Genomic DNA, 15,855 nt, shown 5'->3' on the forward strand with positions numbered 1-15,855 from the left:
TGGAAACAGGGAGGGCCAGCAACCTGTCCCAGCACAAAAGAAAATAGACTCTGAGGTAGATAACTGATCACACACAGTTGACCAGACAAGTACACAGTTTTGGAAGACAACTTAATTTACCATTGCTTTTCAAACGTATGCAATTATCTTAATAAAAGAGCTTGAACAACAGTGAATCATCCTCTATGTCCTAAAGTAGAAATAACTGTGTATTTATGAATCAGGAATTTCATAGTTTCAAAATTGGTTTTTCTTTACACTTAACACTTGTAGTGATGATGTAAAGTGTGGCACTGCTTGGATCCAAATCTTCCTTCATGCTTTTTTAGTTGTGTGTCCATACATCAATTAAAATTATAAAACCTAAATGCAAAGGTACAAAAAAGGCACATTCTCCTAACCGCAAACTGGTCCGGCAAAAATAAAGAGCACAGAAGATGTGATGCTGAGACAAGTTGGAGCTACTGGTTACTGGCTCTTCGGTCTTTGGTGAAGTTACCTTTAAAAGTGCCAAGTCATATTTATTTTTCAGATTTACGCAATAGAGAGAGGAGAGAGAGAAAGAGAGCTAGTAGCCAATCATTTTGCTTCTATTCCTATCTCAGCTTATGTTTGAAGATAAATCCTTACTTTTAGCTTTTGCCATTTTGTTGCAATAGCAACAGGTTTCCATGTTTGCCAGATCTCAGGCATAATTCTCATTCTAAAGCACTATCATTAGTTAGTATAAAGGAAGGACAAAACATTCGGTGACTCCCCTCCCCTACCCCCCACCCCCACCCCCACTGCTACCTATGCTAAATCTAGAACATCAAGTTAGTTTTTTTTTTTTCCTGAAAAAAGGCAAAAAAAGACTTTACATTGCATCATACAGCAGATATCCTAAATCAGTCAAACTATCAGAGGAAGCTGTTGGCATACAGCCTTACAAACAACTGACCCTATGAAAAGTTCCCCAGTCAGAAAATGTGTTTCACACAAAACAGTTTTCCCTTCTTGCATTTCACTACCTTACACATTATGTGAAAAATCATTAAAAACACCTACTACATATTTAAAAAAGCCAAAATTTCAGCAACTTTTATTGACTATCTTTTAAAAGCCCTATGCTGCTGTTTTACAAGGCATAATAGACCAGCTCATTTGGTCAAAGCATTCTACATCATTAGTTTGAACTAACTTTTACTGAAACAGCTACAGCATCAAAAGAGTTAAGGCAAATTGGAATTCATAGAAAAAGATAAGACACTTCACACTACGTTGAAAGAAAAACGGAAAGCTAAGAAAAGAGACACTGACGGCAACACTGAATTACAGCAACACTCGCACCGCAAGCACAGAACACCATGGGTGAAGTCGGACTATTAAAACTTCAGAAAAAGCCCGTTTCATACAGCTGAAATAAACACAAATAAAACACAAATTGAACAAAACCACAAAAATCCGGTCATGCACTTGGATACGTCTTCATGGTCTTTGTGCATACCCAGAAAATTGAAGTTTTCTTTTCTTTTTTTTCTTTTTCTTTACCTTTTTTCTTTTTTTTTCTTTTTTTGCATTGTAACATTTGATAAAAATCTTTCATTTTTGTTTTTTTTTTGTTGCTTTTTTTTTTGTTTTTTACTAAAATAAACCTGTTCAGGGGAACAGCTACTAGATGAATTTAAGGGTTTTATGCACCTTATAGAACTTATAGCAAAAATAGTTTTAGTTGATTTCATTATAAATAACGTTTTCAAGAACCTGTGCAAAACTGTCAATAATTTCCTAAAGCACAATTGATCAGAAAAATCCATGATTGTTCAGCCTTCACACCTTTCATGTAAGAACACCCTTCTGGTACATCTGGAAAAGAAAAAGACAAATGCTTTTGTACTTTATTATATTCACTGCAGGGCTTTGTAATCTCTTTATTTTAAAAGCATGTGTGTCTGGAAGTTTGTGGTGTAATCATAACTGGGGTCTGGCAGTCACTGTAACTCTGAAATTGAGAGTCCCATGAACTTGCCCTTCATATCCTGTGTCTTGGCCAAAGTCATGCAGGTGGTCTGGTAAGTTCTAGATAGATTTTAGGGAGTGCATGTATGATTTGCACAGTAAAATGAAGTTTTGAGATTTGTGGCTCAAGTAAGCTGGGAGTGTAATAACTGACATTAAATTCATGGTCAAGATATTGCTACTTTGGCAAACAGAATAAAACAACTGCCTATACTTAATTTTCTTCAGGTTTTAAGTATTATGACAATATAATACAGGATCATTCATCTATACTGTATTGTGTAGCATATTGTTTATGATTATTATAGGACTACGACTTGTTTTGGAATTTCTCTCATATGGTAACAAGATGTTTTTTTTTAAGGGCATAAGTTGGAGAAAGAATAAATATACACTTAATTTCAATATAAGCACTATTCTTTTTACTTTTTTGTTTTTGGGCCACACTGAACAGTGTTTGTGATTACTTCTAGCAAGTGCTCAGGGATCATGAGCACTAAGGAGGAAACCTGGGCACAAAAACATGAGCCACACAAAACATGAGCCATCCATTTAGTCCAGCACTATTCTTTTGAAACAGAATACTTAATATAAAAAATAAGAAAAAGTATCACTGATTTTAATACTCCAGTAACTCTTGATTTCTTGGCCAGTATATTAAAGCCATGCAATGAAATCCAAGTTATTCTAAGTACCATTATGATAAAAGAATAAGGTGTTTTCCTTGACTTGAATAAACAATTATGGAGACCTTTCCCCCATACCTCACAGTTACTTATTGGGTTGAAAAGTGTATGGAGAATGGTCATTAGACGTCTCTACAGCCACCTGTTGCTGACCACTTGCCTCCTATAACAAAACACACAAATGAACCATGTGAACAGTGAAATCCAAACTCTACTACTTAGGTTTGACTGAGTCTCAATACCTTAAAGTTGGCACTCTTTAAAGTGACTTTAGTGTCATATACATCATTTTCAAGCCTCATCATTTCCATAAAGATATTTTGAGTTTGGTGAAACCTCCCACCTCAACTATTATGGCTTGTATATTCTTATCAAGACATCAAGATTGAGGCAACACTTTTTTTTATCCCTTGGAATCACATGTGCTCTGGATTTCTGTATTTTCAGCTTTATAATCTGACATATAGTATGGTATATTTTAATCACAAAATTTTGACAGTGGGGGTCTAAAACTATACCCCTTAATAAAAAAAGACAATAGGTGTAATTAATATTTTGTTTTGTGTCAACAAATGTCAGGCGAAAAAAAAAATGTTTTTTTTTTTTTTTTTTGGGGGGGGGGTTGGGTCACACCCGGCAGCGCTCTGGGGACCATATGGGATGCTGGGATTCGAACCACCAACCTTCTGCAGACAAGGCAAACCACTACCTCCATGATATCCAAAAATTTTATTTTAAGATATTTCTGTGTGCTTGCAATTTGCAGATTAGGGATCATGGTTTCTGGTCATTGTGATCACCAATAATTTAAATCAAACAGAAGAAAACAAATTATCCCTCTTCCAATTCAACAGTCACAGTCTAATGTATTTTTTGAGAATTAAAACTTAATGGCTCTTCCTAGTAGTGGAATTGATGGGTCTGATACATTTTCGTGGAATTTAAGGTTCTTTACCAAGAGAATGTTACACTTCCATCTAAATTCAAATTACTTCCATATCATTATTAATATTTTAAAAACAAGAACTAAGAGTTCTTTAACCATCTTATCAGCCTCTACGATAATCTTTCTGATTTATTTTTGTAATTATTATTGAAAATAATGCCAATCTTTCGGGTATAGCAAACATGCTATCTCCAGATAGCAAACTTCAGTTTTATTAAAACGTCTGTATTATTTAAAAAAAAATAAAGTGTGGTGTATGAAGCATGCTGCATCTTTTTCTTTTTAAGCATGCTATATCTTAGAAAATCTTTCCAAGATTCTTGGGGATGTAGCTTGGATGTCACTGTATTAATTTGGATGTGGAAGATTTCTATTTTAGAGCTGAAAGTAATTCTAGATATGACATACTCCCACTTAACTAAATTCTTTATGCAAATACTTGAAATTCAACTAATTTCTCTTTGTATTCAAAGGACTTTACCCAGACCTGAAATTACTCATTGCTAGAAAAGTCACTTGAGGATTTACACTAACCTCCACGGGAACTGCTGTTGTCTGCATGTGTGTGTACTGTGGCAAATAGGCTCCTTGCATAGCTGATGTTGCAGGCATGTACTGAAAAAGAGAACTAGGTTAGGATGGGCAATGACAAACCATGCAAAATTATGAGAACTTGGGATATAAAATATTTGGAGGTCTCAAAGCAGAAATATAAACAAGTTACTGAAAGTTTAAATGGTGAACAGAACCGTATATAAAAAAAGAAATGAATGATTCTTACTTGTTACATTTGTTAAACCAAAAGAACAGACTGTTTTCTAGCAGCCACTTAAAGTAGCATAGACTTGTTTCCATCAGTGGAGACTGAAAGGATGAATGACATTATATTTTTAACAGGTGACTGCAGAAAAGAAAAAGAACCCTGTTTTCTGAATGTGATAGTCATCTTTTGCCAAAGGCAGAAGAGCTTTCTGTGCAGCATCACTGGATGTATTAGATGTGAGTTTTTATGAGAAACTGCCGCTGGTTTGCAATGTAAGAGAGTAACACACTACTTATCCTAATTCTATGCAGCCACAGAAAATAAATATGTAAGGAAATATCCCCCTTTGCTGATACTTATTACATTCACTTTTGGATTTATAAAACCAGACTTGACAGTGCCGATGAATGGTGAACATTGTGAACACGTGTGGCCACAAAGGTGAGATATCCATCGAGTAGACTTTCAGTTAATCAAGAAATACCTTAGTATTTATTTACAATGTGGGTTTGGAGGGTATCAGACTAATTTTTGACATCATTGAGTCTGTAATTTGATAGGGAGATACAGGCTACACATATTCAGCGTCCTGTTTACTGAGACATGACATTAATTTGCCACCTACTGTTCCGGTGCTGCCTAGTGACAGATGACTCATCTGCTGGGCCAGAGGGCTGATCATAGATGCAGGCTGTAGTGACATGGTATGCTCCATTGAGGGAGTTAACACAGCACTCTGGGGAGGTGAAGGCAAGGGTAACATTAAGACAAACTAAGGGAGGAAGGTGAGATTTCATAATCACTTTTTGCCCAAACAATGCTTTTAGTTGAGGGATATAAAGCATAATTGACCTTTTCTCAACTTGTAAATTAGTATCATGAACAGTTTTATAGGCTGCTTTCTATGAGAGATTTTAGAAGAGCACGAGGGAATATTATTATCATGGTACTTCTTTCATAGAAATTTCTGTGTAAAATACTTCTACTTTTACTTTCAAAGGCAAAACATGAGTTAGTCTTGCAGGGAGAGCTGTAACAGGAAATGCAAACTCTCTTTGCCTGCAAAGTGTTACAAATTGCTTTGCTGTTGGTTTAAGACTCACCTGGCAGTGCTCAGGGGATCATGTGTTACCAGAGATCAAAGCAAGGCTTCCTGAGTACAAAGCAAGTGCTCTAGCATATTGAGCGATTTCTCTAATCTCACAGAATGCTTTGGTTTTTGCCTCAAATGTTGGTGCTTAGGGGTCAGTCTTTGTTGTGCTTGGAGGACCATATATGGTGTCAAGGATCAAACTGGATCAGCCTGATCCAAGACAAGCCTCAACCCCTGTACTATCTCTGTCCCCACAAAATGCTTTCTTAAATATCTGTAAAACAAAAGTTCATGTTATATGCATCCACAAAACAAGATACTATGATGAACAATAAGACTTGTTTTTTTTGGTTGAAAAAAAAATACAAAGATAAGGATCAGGATGTCATTTGTCATTCACCTAGCATTTTTTCAGAATTTAAAACTACATTTTGGGCCTGGAGAGATAGTACAGCGGCATTTGCCTTGCAAGCAGCCGATCCAGGACCAATGGTGGTTGGTTCGAATCCCGGTGTCCCATATGGTCCCCCGTGCCTTCCAGGAGCTATTTCTGAGCAGACAGCCAGGAGTAACCCCTGAGCAACCACCAGGTGTGACCCAAACACCAAAAAAACAAAAACAAAAACAAAAACAAACAACTACATTTTGGTATTAAAGGAGGGAAGTAAACCAGATAAGATTAATAATCAAAATTTCAGATTCTTTATTTTATTTGAATAAAATCTGACCATTAAATATTATATGTAGCTCAAATATTAAAAGAGAAATTAAGAAAATCACCCCATCCTCTGATACACTGCTCTTCTCCTCCACCAGATCTTACTGCTCAGACTACGACCTCAGTAAGTCTTAAGATAGTTGTAACAATGGCACTTTTTGGGCTTCTGCTTTTATCTTAACATCTTTTATGAATAACACAGCTGTAATTATTATGACTTAATGCTTGTAAAACCTGAATCACTTCTAGATTTTTTGCACTTTTTCTAATTTCTTTTACATGGTATTTTCATAATATATCATTCCTCTGGCATTTGCCATCATTTGAGAGTGTAATTATTCTGATACTATAAATATTGATGTACAGTTTCTGTATCATTGTACTCGACATACTCATAAAACACACTGTTACTATTGATAATTGTATAAGAAAATTGAGAGCATAAACAGATGTACAGGTTCATTTAAATCTTAATGGGGAGAGGGAATGAATTCCTAGGAACCATCTGTAAATACTACCAATGTATCTTCAAAGAGGTTAAACTGAGATCTGTGTGGGCTTTGTCTAAAAAGTTATGAAAGAAAAGGTAAATGCTATGAGATAGATTCATTGTTAACATACATTAAAAACTTAAAACTAGCTTTTGGTTTTTGGGTCAAATCCAGCATTGTTCAGGGATCAATTTTGGTGGTGCTGGGGGGACTATATGAAGATGGAAGAGATTGAACCTGGCTGGCTACATGCAAGGCAAGTGCTTTAACTCCTGTATAATCTCTGGCCCTTACATTAAAAAACTTTTAAAAGAAAAATTTTCTTGTAAGATGCACTATCAACTTGTATGTGGTAACATAGAAATGACTTTGAAACTCAGAGCAGGGGCCAGTGAGGTGGCGCTAGAGGTAAGGTGTCTGCCTTGCAAGCGCTAGCCAAGGAAGGACCACGGTTGGATCCCCCGGCATCCCATATAGTCCCCCCAAGCCAGGGGCAATTTCTGAGCGCTTAGCCAGGAGTAACCCCTGAGCATCAAACGGGTGTGGCCCAAAAAACAAAACAAAAAAAAGAAACAGAGCAGATTGAAGAAGTTTTCCTGTTCTCTTTCTGATTTATGAGTGTAGGGTTACTGGTTAAGAATTCCCTAAGTAAAAATGGATAGACTAATAAAATAGTACAAAGTACTATGGACATAGATTTAGCCTTAGGCAAGCAGTTTATATAGCTATAGACATATGTATCAGACAGATGACAGATATACAGCAATCAAAGAATGTGTCTCATATAGCATCACCTATATATATTATTTATTTGTTTTTGTTTTTTTTTTTTTGCCAGAGTAGTGCTACTCCAGTGTGCTTGAGGACCTGTCTCAGCAGACCCTGAGCTGTGGGCCTAAACATTAGGTTGTTTCAGTGGGCAGGAGTGGGGCTTCATCAGTGCTGGGAATCAAGCTCAGGGCTTTGTGCATGCTAGGCATGCACCCCAGCACTTTGAGTCTATCTTGGTTGGCATGCTAAGGCACAGTGTCCTCATTTGAAGATGTATTGACAGAAATTTTGTCTCATTTTAAGGTCAACAGCAATATACTTTTTTCTAAGCAGCTAAATAAATTCCTAAATACTGTGAACTGTACTGCTTCTTAGTATCTCAATTCTGTACTAGTTACTACAATGCTTCAGACCAATTGTGGTAAAAGCATATGTTGAGCATCCTACATTTTTTCTTTATCTTCGGTTTTCAACATTTAAACTCCTGTCTTAAATCAATAAACTGGATAGAATTTTTCTTTGCAAAAATGCCTTAAATTACAAGTAATGTATATGTACCTAAAAAAGTAATATACTACATGAATAACAAATATTCAAGTTACTAAGGAAATCACATTTGTTATTTACTAAAGAAGGCACTATTACTTTAGCATTTATAATTTCCAGATAGAATAGTAAAGATGAAAATCTCAATCTCAGTTTTAAAAACTAGATGTGTGCCCTAGACAGAAAAAAAAAAATGTTGTTTCATCCAAGCACAGCTAAAAATCTAAGTCATTTAAGAGAATGAACTCCTATCGAACTGCTATGAGGAAGTAAATGGTTGCTTGCTCAAATACTTTAAATTTTTACAGATTGTAAATTTAACTTATTAACTATCAACTTGATTGAAGACAATGGTGAGTTGAAGATTCACAATGAATTTTTACATCCTGATATTCATGCTTAGAATTTTTCAAATCATACACCATTTTTTTTGCAAATAGTTTTAACTCCGAGAATGAACTTAACCGCCCATACATAGCTTACTTGCAAACTATAAAAATTACTGAGATGAAAACTTACAGGGTGCTGTAGAATATATGGTTGAGGTTGCATCCAGGAAGGGCTTTGCACCTGAAAACAGGAAGGTTTGGAAAGAAACAGTGATTTTCACTAAAATACTAGTGAAATATTTTTTTAGAACTCTTTTAATCATGTTAAAATCTACAGAAGGAAAATAAGGAAACAATACTACCAATGATTAAAAAAGATTAAAGCTGTTAGAATTCTTGGTAAACTGGTCACTCTGAATAGGATGAAATGATTATTTAATAAAACCATGACTCATTTGCCCATTCTAGAAGTATTTAACTGAGTCTCGGCATGAGAGAGAAAAAGGAGAATAAGATATGGACCCCACCCTTGAAATTCATTGCTTAAATGTGGGAAAGAAACACAAATGACTCAAATAGTGAAATGTGTTATGATCAAGATAAGAATTAGGTGGTCTGACAGATGAGTGAGAATTCTAGCACATTTAATTCTTAAAATATGTGCTTCTTTAGAGATCATACCCAAATTCAATCCCTTCTTGATACCCAGAACATTAGGTTGAAGAAATTGTGTCTGGTGGTCAACAATTTCTGGTTCATGAGGAAAATCTAAAAATTAGACTTAAGAAATTAAAATTCACAAACTAGATCTTGAGACATACAGTTAAAAGGGCATCTATCCACACTGAAGACCCTCTGCCTTGAGAAATTATAGACATAGGAGAGTCAGGTTATGTGGCAGAAAAGAAAGCATTTGTGGTCTGCCAATGAGGAAAAAAATATTAGTCCATATCTTGATGCCCCAAGCTTTCCGCAGATTAAGTAATTGTAGTTAATTTTCAGTCTTAACTCTTAACAAAACCCTCCTGTATATTAACTTTAGAGGTTCTACAGAAAGGATATGGGGAAGAGTCATGGGGGAAGAATGTATTATGATTTACCTTGATAGTAGAGCCCCGATACTTGTTTTCTCTGGTTTCCTTTGCCACCTAAGGCAGACCAAAGTTAAGTGCTTCTGCCTTGTTAACATTTCAGTTATCTGGATTGTAGCCTTTCCCCAGTGGGGAACTGGTGGTTTCTTGCAGATACAATTTCTCAAATCCAATTGTATAAGCATGTGATGATATAGTGGAGAAAGCCTAATTCCATCCGGAGTGCAAGGCCTTCACTGAATAAATCAGAGGGAGGTGAGCCACTCCCTACAGACTCTAAACTGGGTCAGATACCCCCATTTTCCAGTATACTTTGTAGCAGTCTTAATCACTGTAAAGTTTATGAAACAGGGTTAGGGGGTATGCTGTCTATTCCAAATTTATTTTTAAAGCAGCAATCCACGGATGTCAATTTTCACTCCTCAAGTTTCTCTAATATAAAATGGAAATAATAATCTATGTACTATGAATTATTTAGCAGTAGGCTCCTTACCCTCTTCTGGGTCATGGACTCTTCTGAAGAATCAAAGAAATAAAAGATTTTTTGCCTACCAACTAAGTGCAAAGATAAAAACATTTTGCAAATAGAAGGGAATCACAGACCACTTATATCTCACTGCTGACCCTACTGGGATCACAAGAAATTACAATCATAGATTTATTGAAGGTTAATGCACTATGTGTAGCAATGGAATACAATTCCACATGTGTTTTAGTAATATACAGAATGACCAGGATAAGAAATAAGGTTTTAGCAACATAATGTTTTCAATTAGGTATACTAACCTATTACAAAAAAAATTGTCTTTTATGTTTCCTAAGGCCTTTTCTATCTTTAATTCTATGAAATATTTGTCCAAAATACTTAATGCTTTTATAGTTAAAGAGGAAGAAAAGAGATGGTGGGGAGATGCATTCATAGTTGTAATATCTATAGCAGCACAGTCAAATTAATATGCACAATCTTTCATTTGCCTGAGAATAAGCTTATATCCTATTTTTAGATGTAAATGAATGGTAAGATTTCCAGGTTTAGGTAGTTAAGAAAGGTGATTACCTTTCACTATCAAATACAGAAATGTTAATTTGGGGAAATGCATTAGACAGATCTCAGTCTCAAACAGGCAGGGGAAATAGAGAAGTTCAAAATAATTAAAAGGCTTACTATGCCCAGCCAACTGAAGCACCAGCATAAGTCATGTAACAATACAGAGGGAGGAAATAGAACAAGTGACAATCTGGAAAAGGAGGAAAAAAGATTCTAGAAGCTTAGGGATGATGGCAATGCTACTAAGAAACTTAAAAGTTTGTGCATTTGAGCATTTAATCACTTTTCTTTGTTATTCAAAACTACATTTTATAGATAAGAATTTCCTTTATGATATTGCTCATATTGACCAATCTATCATGAACATTTTAATGCATATATTTGTCACCCAGATACTACTGTATATATTAAAAAAAACTAACCACAGTTAACAAGTCGACATCTAGCTTTTATAAAAAGCCTCTCAGATAAAAACTATTATTACTCCCATTTTAAAGATGAGGAAACTGAGGCTTACAGAAGTAAAATAACAGATATTTTAGTCCCCTAATTCCCAAATCAGGGCTACCACATCTAAATCAATTGTTTTAAAAACAAGAATATACAAAGTTTAGTAACATACAATCTCAACAATCAATATAAAGAGAATTATATTCCCACATGTCTAATCTAATTTTATTTCAATAATCTTGTCAGTCTCCCCAGAAATCCTGCTAGAGGCACATTAACATACATGGGAGAAGAAATGCATGGACACCACGATGTTCACATGAGAAAAGGAACTAATTCTGCAGTAAAACCAAATCAACAATATATCAAGGTACTTAGTGAGATCTTGGTTCTAAGTTCAGTATTTTAAAGCAAAGTCTCCCTGCAATCTAACCAAGAGTACTTCTATTTTGGGGTAGGAGCGCAGTCTCAAATCTCACTTTATCGCTCATTTAATGCTACATAAAGTACAGATTTTTATTTATTAATATATTTACTTGCTCTTTTGTTAGTACCTGGTGACCAATCAACAATGGCAAAGAAATAGCCTACACATTTTAGCTAATGACAATTCTCTTTAAGTTTCAACAGCAAGAAAACATGGTGTCCAATGCAGAGTACATTGTGGAAAAAGTGTCAGAGTTCATCCCAGTTTTAATGGGCTATTATTTAAAGGATCAATAGCATACAACCATTTCTCCTTGCTTTACACTCACTTATATATTTAATAAAATAAAAAGATTATTAAATTAGGTATGTAAGCTGCTCAACATTGAACTTTAATTTCATTATAAACATTCAAAATTTTCAGACAGAAAGATGTCATACTGATTTATGATCAATAAGTTGTCATAATCTTGATGAACCCTAATGGTACAAACCTGGTAGGCAGATACAGGAGATGCAATATAGGGTGTAATAGAAGTTTGAGTGATCATTCTGTTTGTAGCAATACTGTATGGTGAAGGATAAAATCTAGAACAAACACAAAAGCCTTTATTAAATAATCCTTTAAATAGAATAATTCACAGAACAAGCATCTGATATTTTCTACCTTCACATTTTCCTTCAAACCTTATTTATTTTAATGACATACCCATTCTGTATAGCAGCTGTGGTTGGATCATATGTAAGTGTCATTCCAGCCTATAGGAAAAGAAAGGAAAATCTAAATTGCAAAAGCATGATTTAAAAATTCCATTTCTTAGGAGTCATGGCAACATAAAAGTGATAGCTTAGGAGTATTGGGTTGAAAAAGGGAGCTTTTGTTAAACATAATTATAAACACAATAAGAGATCTAAGCTCTAGCTTTGCATTTCCATATGGTACCCATTATGTCATATGCAGATATTTTAAAATAAATGGAAATTTCTAGCCTTTAGCTACATTTCAAGTGCTCAAATATCCACATGTGGCTAGTGGTTACCAGTGCCACCATGCAGATTCTAGAATAAATCTACTAAATAACACTTCCCTAGACAGCTCTAAGCTAGTAAATTACTTTGAAAAAAATCCAAGGAAAGATTACAGTGGTTAGGTAGAGTGTATGCACTTGACCTAGGTTTGCTTTCTGGCACCAAAGGGTTGGCCATGATTGCTAGGACTGGCTCCTGTCTTAGAGATTCCCACCAAAATAATAAAAACTATCCGATTCACTGAAAATGAATATGGGGAAATGGCAGTCCCCATTTTTATACAACCATTTTAAAAAGAACACTGCTCAAAAATAACTATGTAGAGAAAAAACTTATCTCAATGACAAACCTACCATTTTGTTTTACTATTTTGGTTCCCAGCTATACTCTGGGGACCATCTGGAGTCTGGGGAATAGAACCCCACCCTATTTCATGCAATGCAAGAGTCTTATCTCCTGCACAATTTTCTTTAGCTCTCTCTACTACTTATTTTAATATTAGGATGACAGTGTGAATAATTAAAAACTTAAATCCCCTTAAGAAATCTTGACATTAAAAGATACTACTAATGCAGTCTTTATAGCAATTAAAAAATTCCCCTTTACTTTTATAGTAAAGTGTATATATAGTATATACTAGTAGTATATGTATTATTATATATTTATTTATATATGTATATACAAATATATAGTATATTTATATAATAGTGAACTCAGAAACTTAGCTACTTTCTTTATCTGATCAGTTATAATAAATCCTGTATAAATTTATAGATTTATTTATAAATAAATACTGTATGCACTGGAAATAACTTAGATGTTATTTGGAATACGTGTAAGCCTGCAGGTGAATCTGTGCACCTCTTCTGAAAGTCTTGGGGCTGATCCAGATGCCACTTATATAACGAATATTGTCACGATCACACATCCACACTGAAGTTCCAAGAAAGGACTTACAAGTCTCACCTCTCCTTCTCTGTGCCATGGTCTTCCATTAGGGATATATTTATTTGGGTTCTGTCTTTTCTTCTGTCCTCCATCCGCAAACTTACACAATAACGGCTCTGTAGGAGCTGAATAAACAAGCAGAAACAAAAATAAAAGCAATATATGAATGTCCAGATGATAGACTGTAATTACTTTTCTTCATAGGAGCAAGGGTCAATGGCATAAGGATTGAAATGAAAAAAGAATGATGGACCAGTAAAAAGTACAGTATGGAAATATATTAGTAGCCATCTCAAACCAGAGTGAAATAAAACTTTGAAGAGATCTTCTAAAGAAGCAAAGGAATCTTCTGATTCAATTCTATACTTCTTTTAAATCTGGACCCCTTCAATTCCATTGTTACACATCTTAAAATGTAAAAAAGGACTGTGCTGCCTTCTCCCCTAATTTAAAGATACTCCCATATCTTCCCATTATAATTCTTTAGAGAAACATTCTTCTAGAAATTCCTCTTAATACTATTCCTGCAGTCTTTTAGTTACAATATTTGTTGATGATCTGCATGTGTGGTGATGTATTTTGTGTCTCCTTCCAGATCTGGAGTACAAGCTTTACTGCGTCCAAGTACAAGCTCTACATACTTCACCATGCTCACTACTGTCTCCGGGTATCAAAGTGCCTAAAATGTTTTAGCTGCTTGTTACATATCGGTTGAATCAATGAATGAAAAGAAACAAGCCTCACTTATTTGTGAATACAGCAATGAAGATAGGGGTTGTGAGAAGGCAGAAAATCCTGTCCACCCTGTATTAAAAGTCTTTTTATACCTTTAATCATCCCACTTGCTTTACCATATATCCAAATAACAAAATGATCCCAAGAATAAGCCAAGAAACAACCTTACAACAGCAAAAAAGCATGGAGATTGCTTTCAGGAATGCAGAGCCATTAGTTAAAAAAAAGCTTATGGCATAGCAAGCCACCTGTGACTTCTTTTCTTGGCTTATTTTATAATGGAATTAGCAGAGTAGTTCAAAAAGTTGTGTATATTTTTGTATGTTTTTTCTAGTTACAGTAACAAAGGCAATCACACCTTCCTGTCTGGTTCTCACATTCTGTCCTTTGTCTACTTTAGAGCCATGATTATTACTTTCAAGTTCTGTATCAAAGTTAAATAACCATGAAGAGAAAAATATTACTTGTTGGAAAATTTACTCCTTTCTTCTTTGTCTCTTATTATCCTAATTCATCTCTTATTTTATATCACCATTACCCACCCACTAATAACAGGGTGTAAGCAATAGTGCCTTTCAACACTGCTCTGCCAAAAAAACAAAACACGACCATAATTCCTTCTCAATGAGTTGTTGAGGCTGCTGTTAGGTGCTCTAATGCCCTCTCGCTGGTGTGAACCATTCCAGAAGGATGTACTAGATTGTGAGCTCACTACTCAATCACTGTGGTCATAAAGATAAAAGCAAAAATATTAAACACCTGGTGAGAATACCAGCAAGTTCTGCCATTCCAAATATTATCTTTGTTTCCTTGACACTCCTCCTTTCCCCCACCAGATTTTCTGAATAAGGAGCTTCCACTGAAAGCTTGGCTATTTTCATAGAGGGACCCAGACCAAAGCCTACAATGCAGATGAACATACTATCTTTTAAAAAGTAAAAGTATTTGACTTGGAAAAGTAAACAAAGAGTAAGGTGAGAAAATTGTGTAACTTTTTTTTCCCCATTGGGCCCTGAAAGTATGGGTGAAGACTGGAAAAAGTCTAGAACTGGACTAAGGGCCAACCCTCCACCAAGAGTCAAGCATATTTTGTGCCCTATCCAGAATTCACAGCTTCAGGGCAAGATTCCACTCTCCACAGATCTAGAAAGACCCTTAATATAGCCAATGTTTCCTTCTAAGACTGCTGAGATTTTAAGTTGTCTCTCAGTAATTTCTTACAGCAAGAGTTCCTGTGGTGCTGGCACTTGGAGGTGGCATGATGAAGCTCTGTGCCTAGGTGAAAATTTAACATTCTTTTTTTTGGGTTTTGGGCCATACCCGGTGATTCTCAGGGGTTACTCCTGGCTATGTGCTCTGAAATCACTCCTGGCTTGGGGGACCATATGGAACGCTGGGGGAACGAACCACGGTCCATCCTAGGCTAGCGCACACAAGGCAGACGCCTTATGGCCTTCGTTACCTCTCCGGCCCCCAAATTTAACATTCTTTAAGAGATTATTTAGCACAGCATATAATGCAGTAGACCATATTCCTCTATTAGATCATTTCTTCCAGAGGAAAAGGGTGACAGGTTGGACTTGTTCCAAAATGATATTTTTTTTTATTAGCTGCCTATGTTGGCAGGCGTGGAATGAGAAGTGAAATTATAGTCTGGTGATTGCTCCTGTTGGGTATTTGTGAAAGGCCAATGCCTCTGTGCTCAGGTGCTTCAAATCACTTTGATTCACTGATTCTAAAGGGGTCCCAAACCTATATGGCCTATCAGTTCAACAGAAAAAAAAAAT

The 15,855-nt window shown here is 35.5% G+C and overlaps 1 protein-coding gene across 7 annotated transcripts in view; it reads right to left on the reverse strand.

Annotated features, from left to right (window-relative positions):
• Positions 1–1,053: 1,053 nt before the first annotated feature.
• RBMS1 (RNA binding motif single stranded interacting protein 1) overlaps positions 1,054–15,855 on the reverse strand; it is a 241,279-nt gene continuing 226,477 nt past the window's right edge. For 2 of the 7 annotated variants that reach the window (XM_049773354.1, XM_049773356.1), the window contains exons 7-15: positions 13,352–13,458; positions 12,066–12,115; positions 11,851–11,944; positions 9,442–9,489; positions 8,532–8,582; positions 5,019–5,129; positions 4,165–4,245; positions 2,763–2,847; positions 1,054–1,845 (exon numbers count right to left, since the gene is read on the reverse strand). In XM_049773354.1, the coding sequence (XP_049629311.1) occupies positions 2,770–2,847; positions 4,165–4,245; positions 5,019–5,129; positions 8,532–8,582; positions 9,442–9,489; positions 11,851–11,944; positions 12,066–12,115; positions 13,352–13,458 (620 nt within the window). In that variant the 3' untranslated portion in view covers positions 1,054–1,845; positions 2,763–2,769. Of the gene's footprint in view, positions 1,846–2,762; positions 2,848–4,164; positions 4,246–5,018; positions 5,130–8,531; positions 8,583–9,441; positions 9,490–11,850; positions 11,945–12,065; positions 12,116–13,342; positions 13,459–15,855 lie in introns of all 7 variants that reach the window. The other 5 variants (XM_049773352.1, XM_049773353.1, XM_049773358.1 and 2 more) reach the window with 3 other exon arrangements.

This window comes from Suncus etruscus, chromosome 5 (assembly GCF_024139225.1).
Source record: "Suncus etruscus isolate mSunEtr1 chromosome 5, mSunEtr1.pri.cur, whole genome shotgun sequence".
NCBI lineage: Eukaryota > Metazoa > Chordata > Mammalia > Eulipotyphla > Soricidae > Suncus > Suncus etruscus.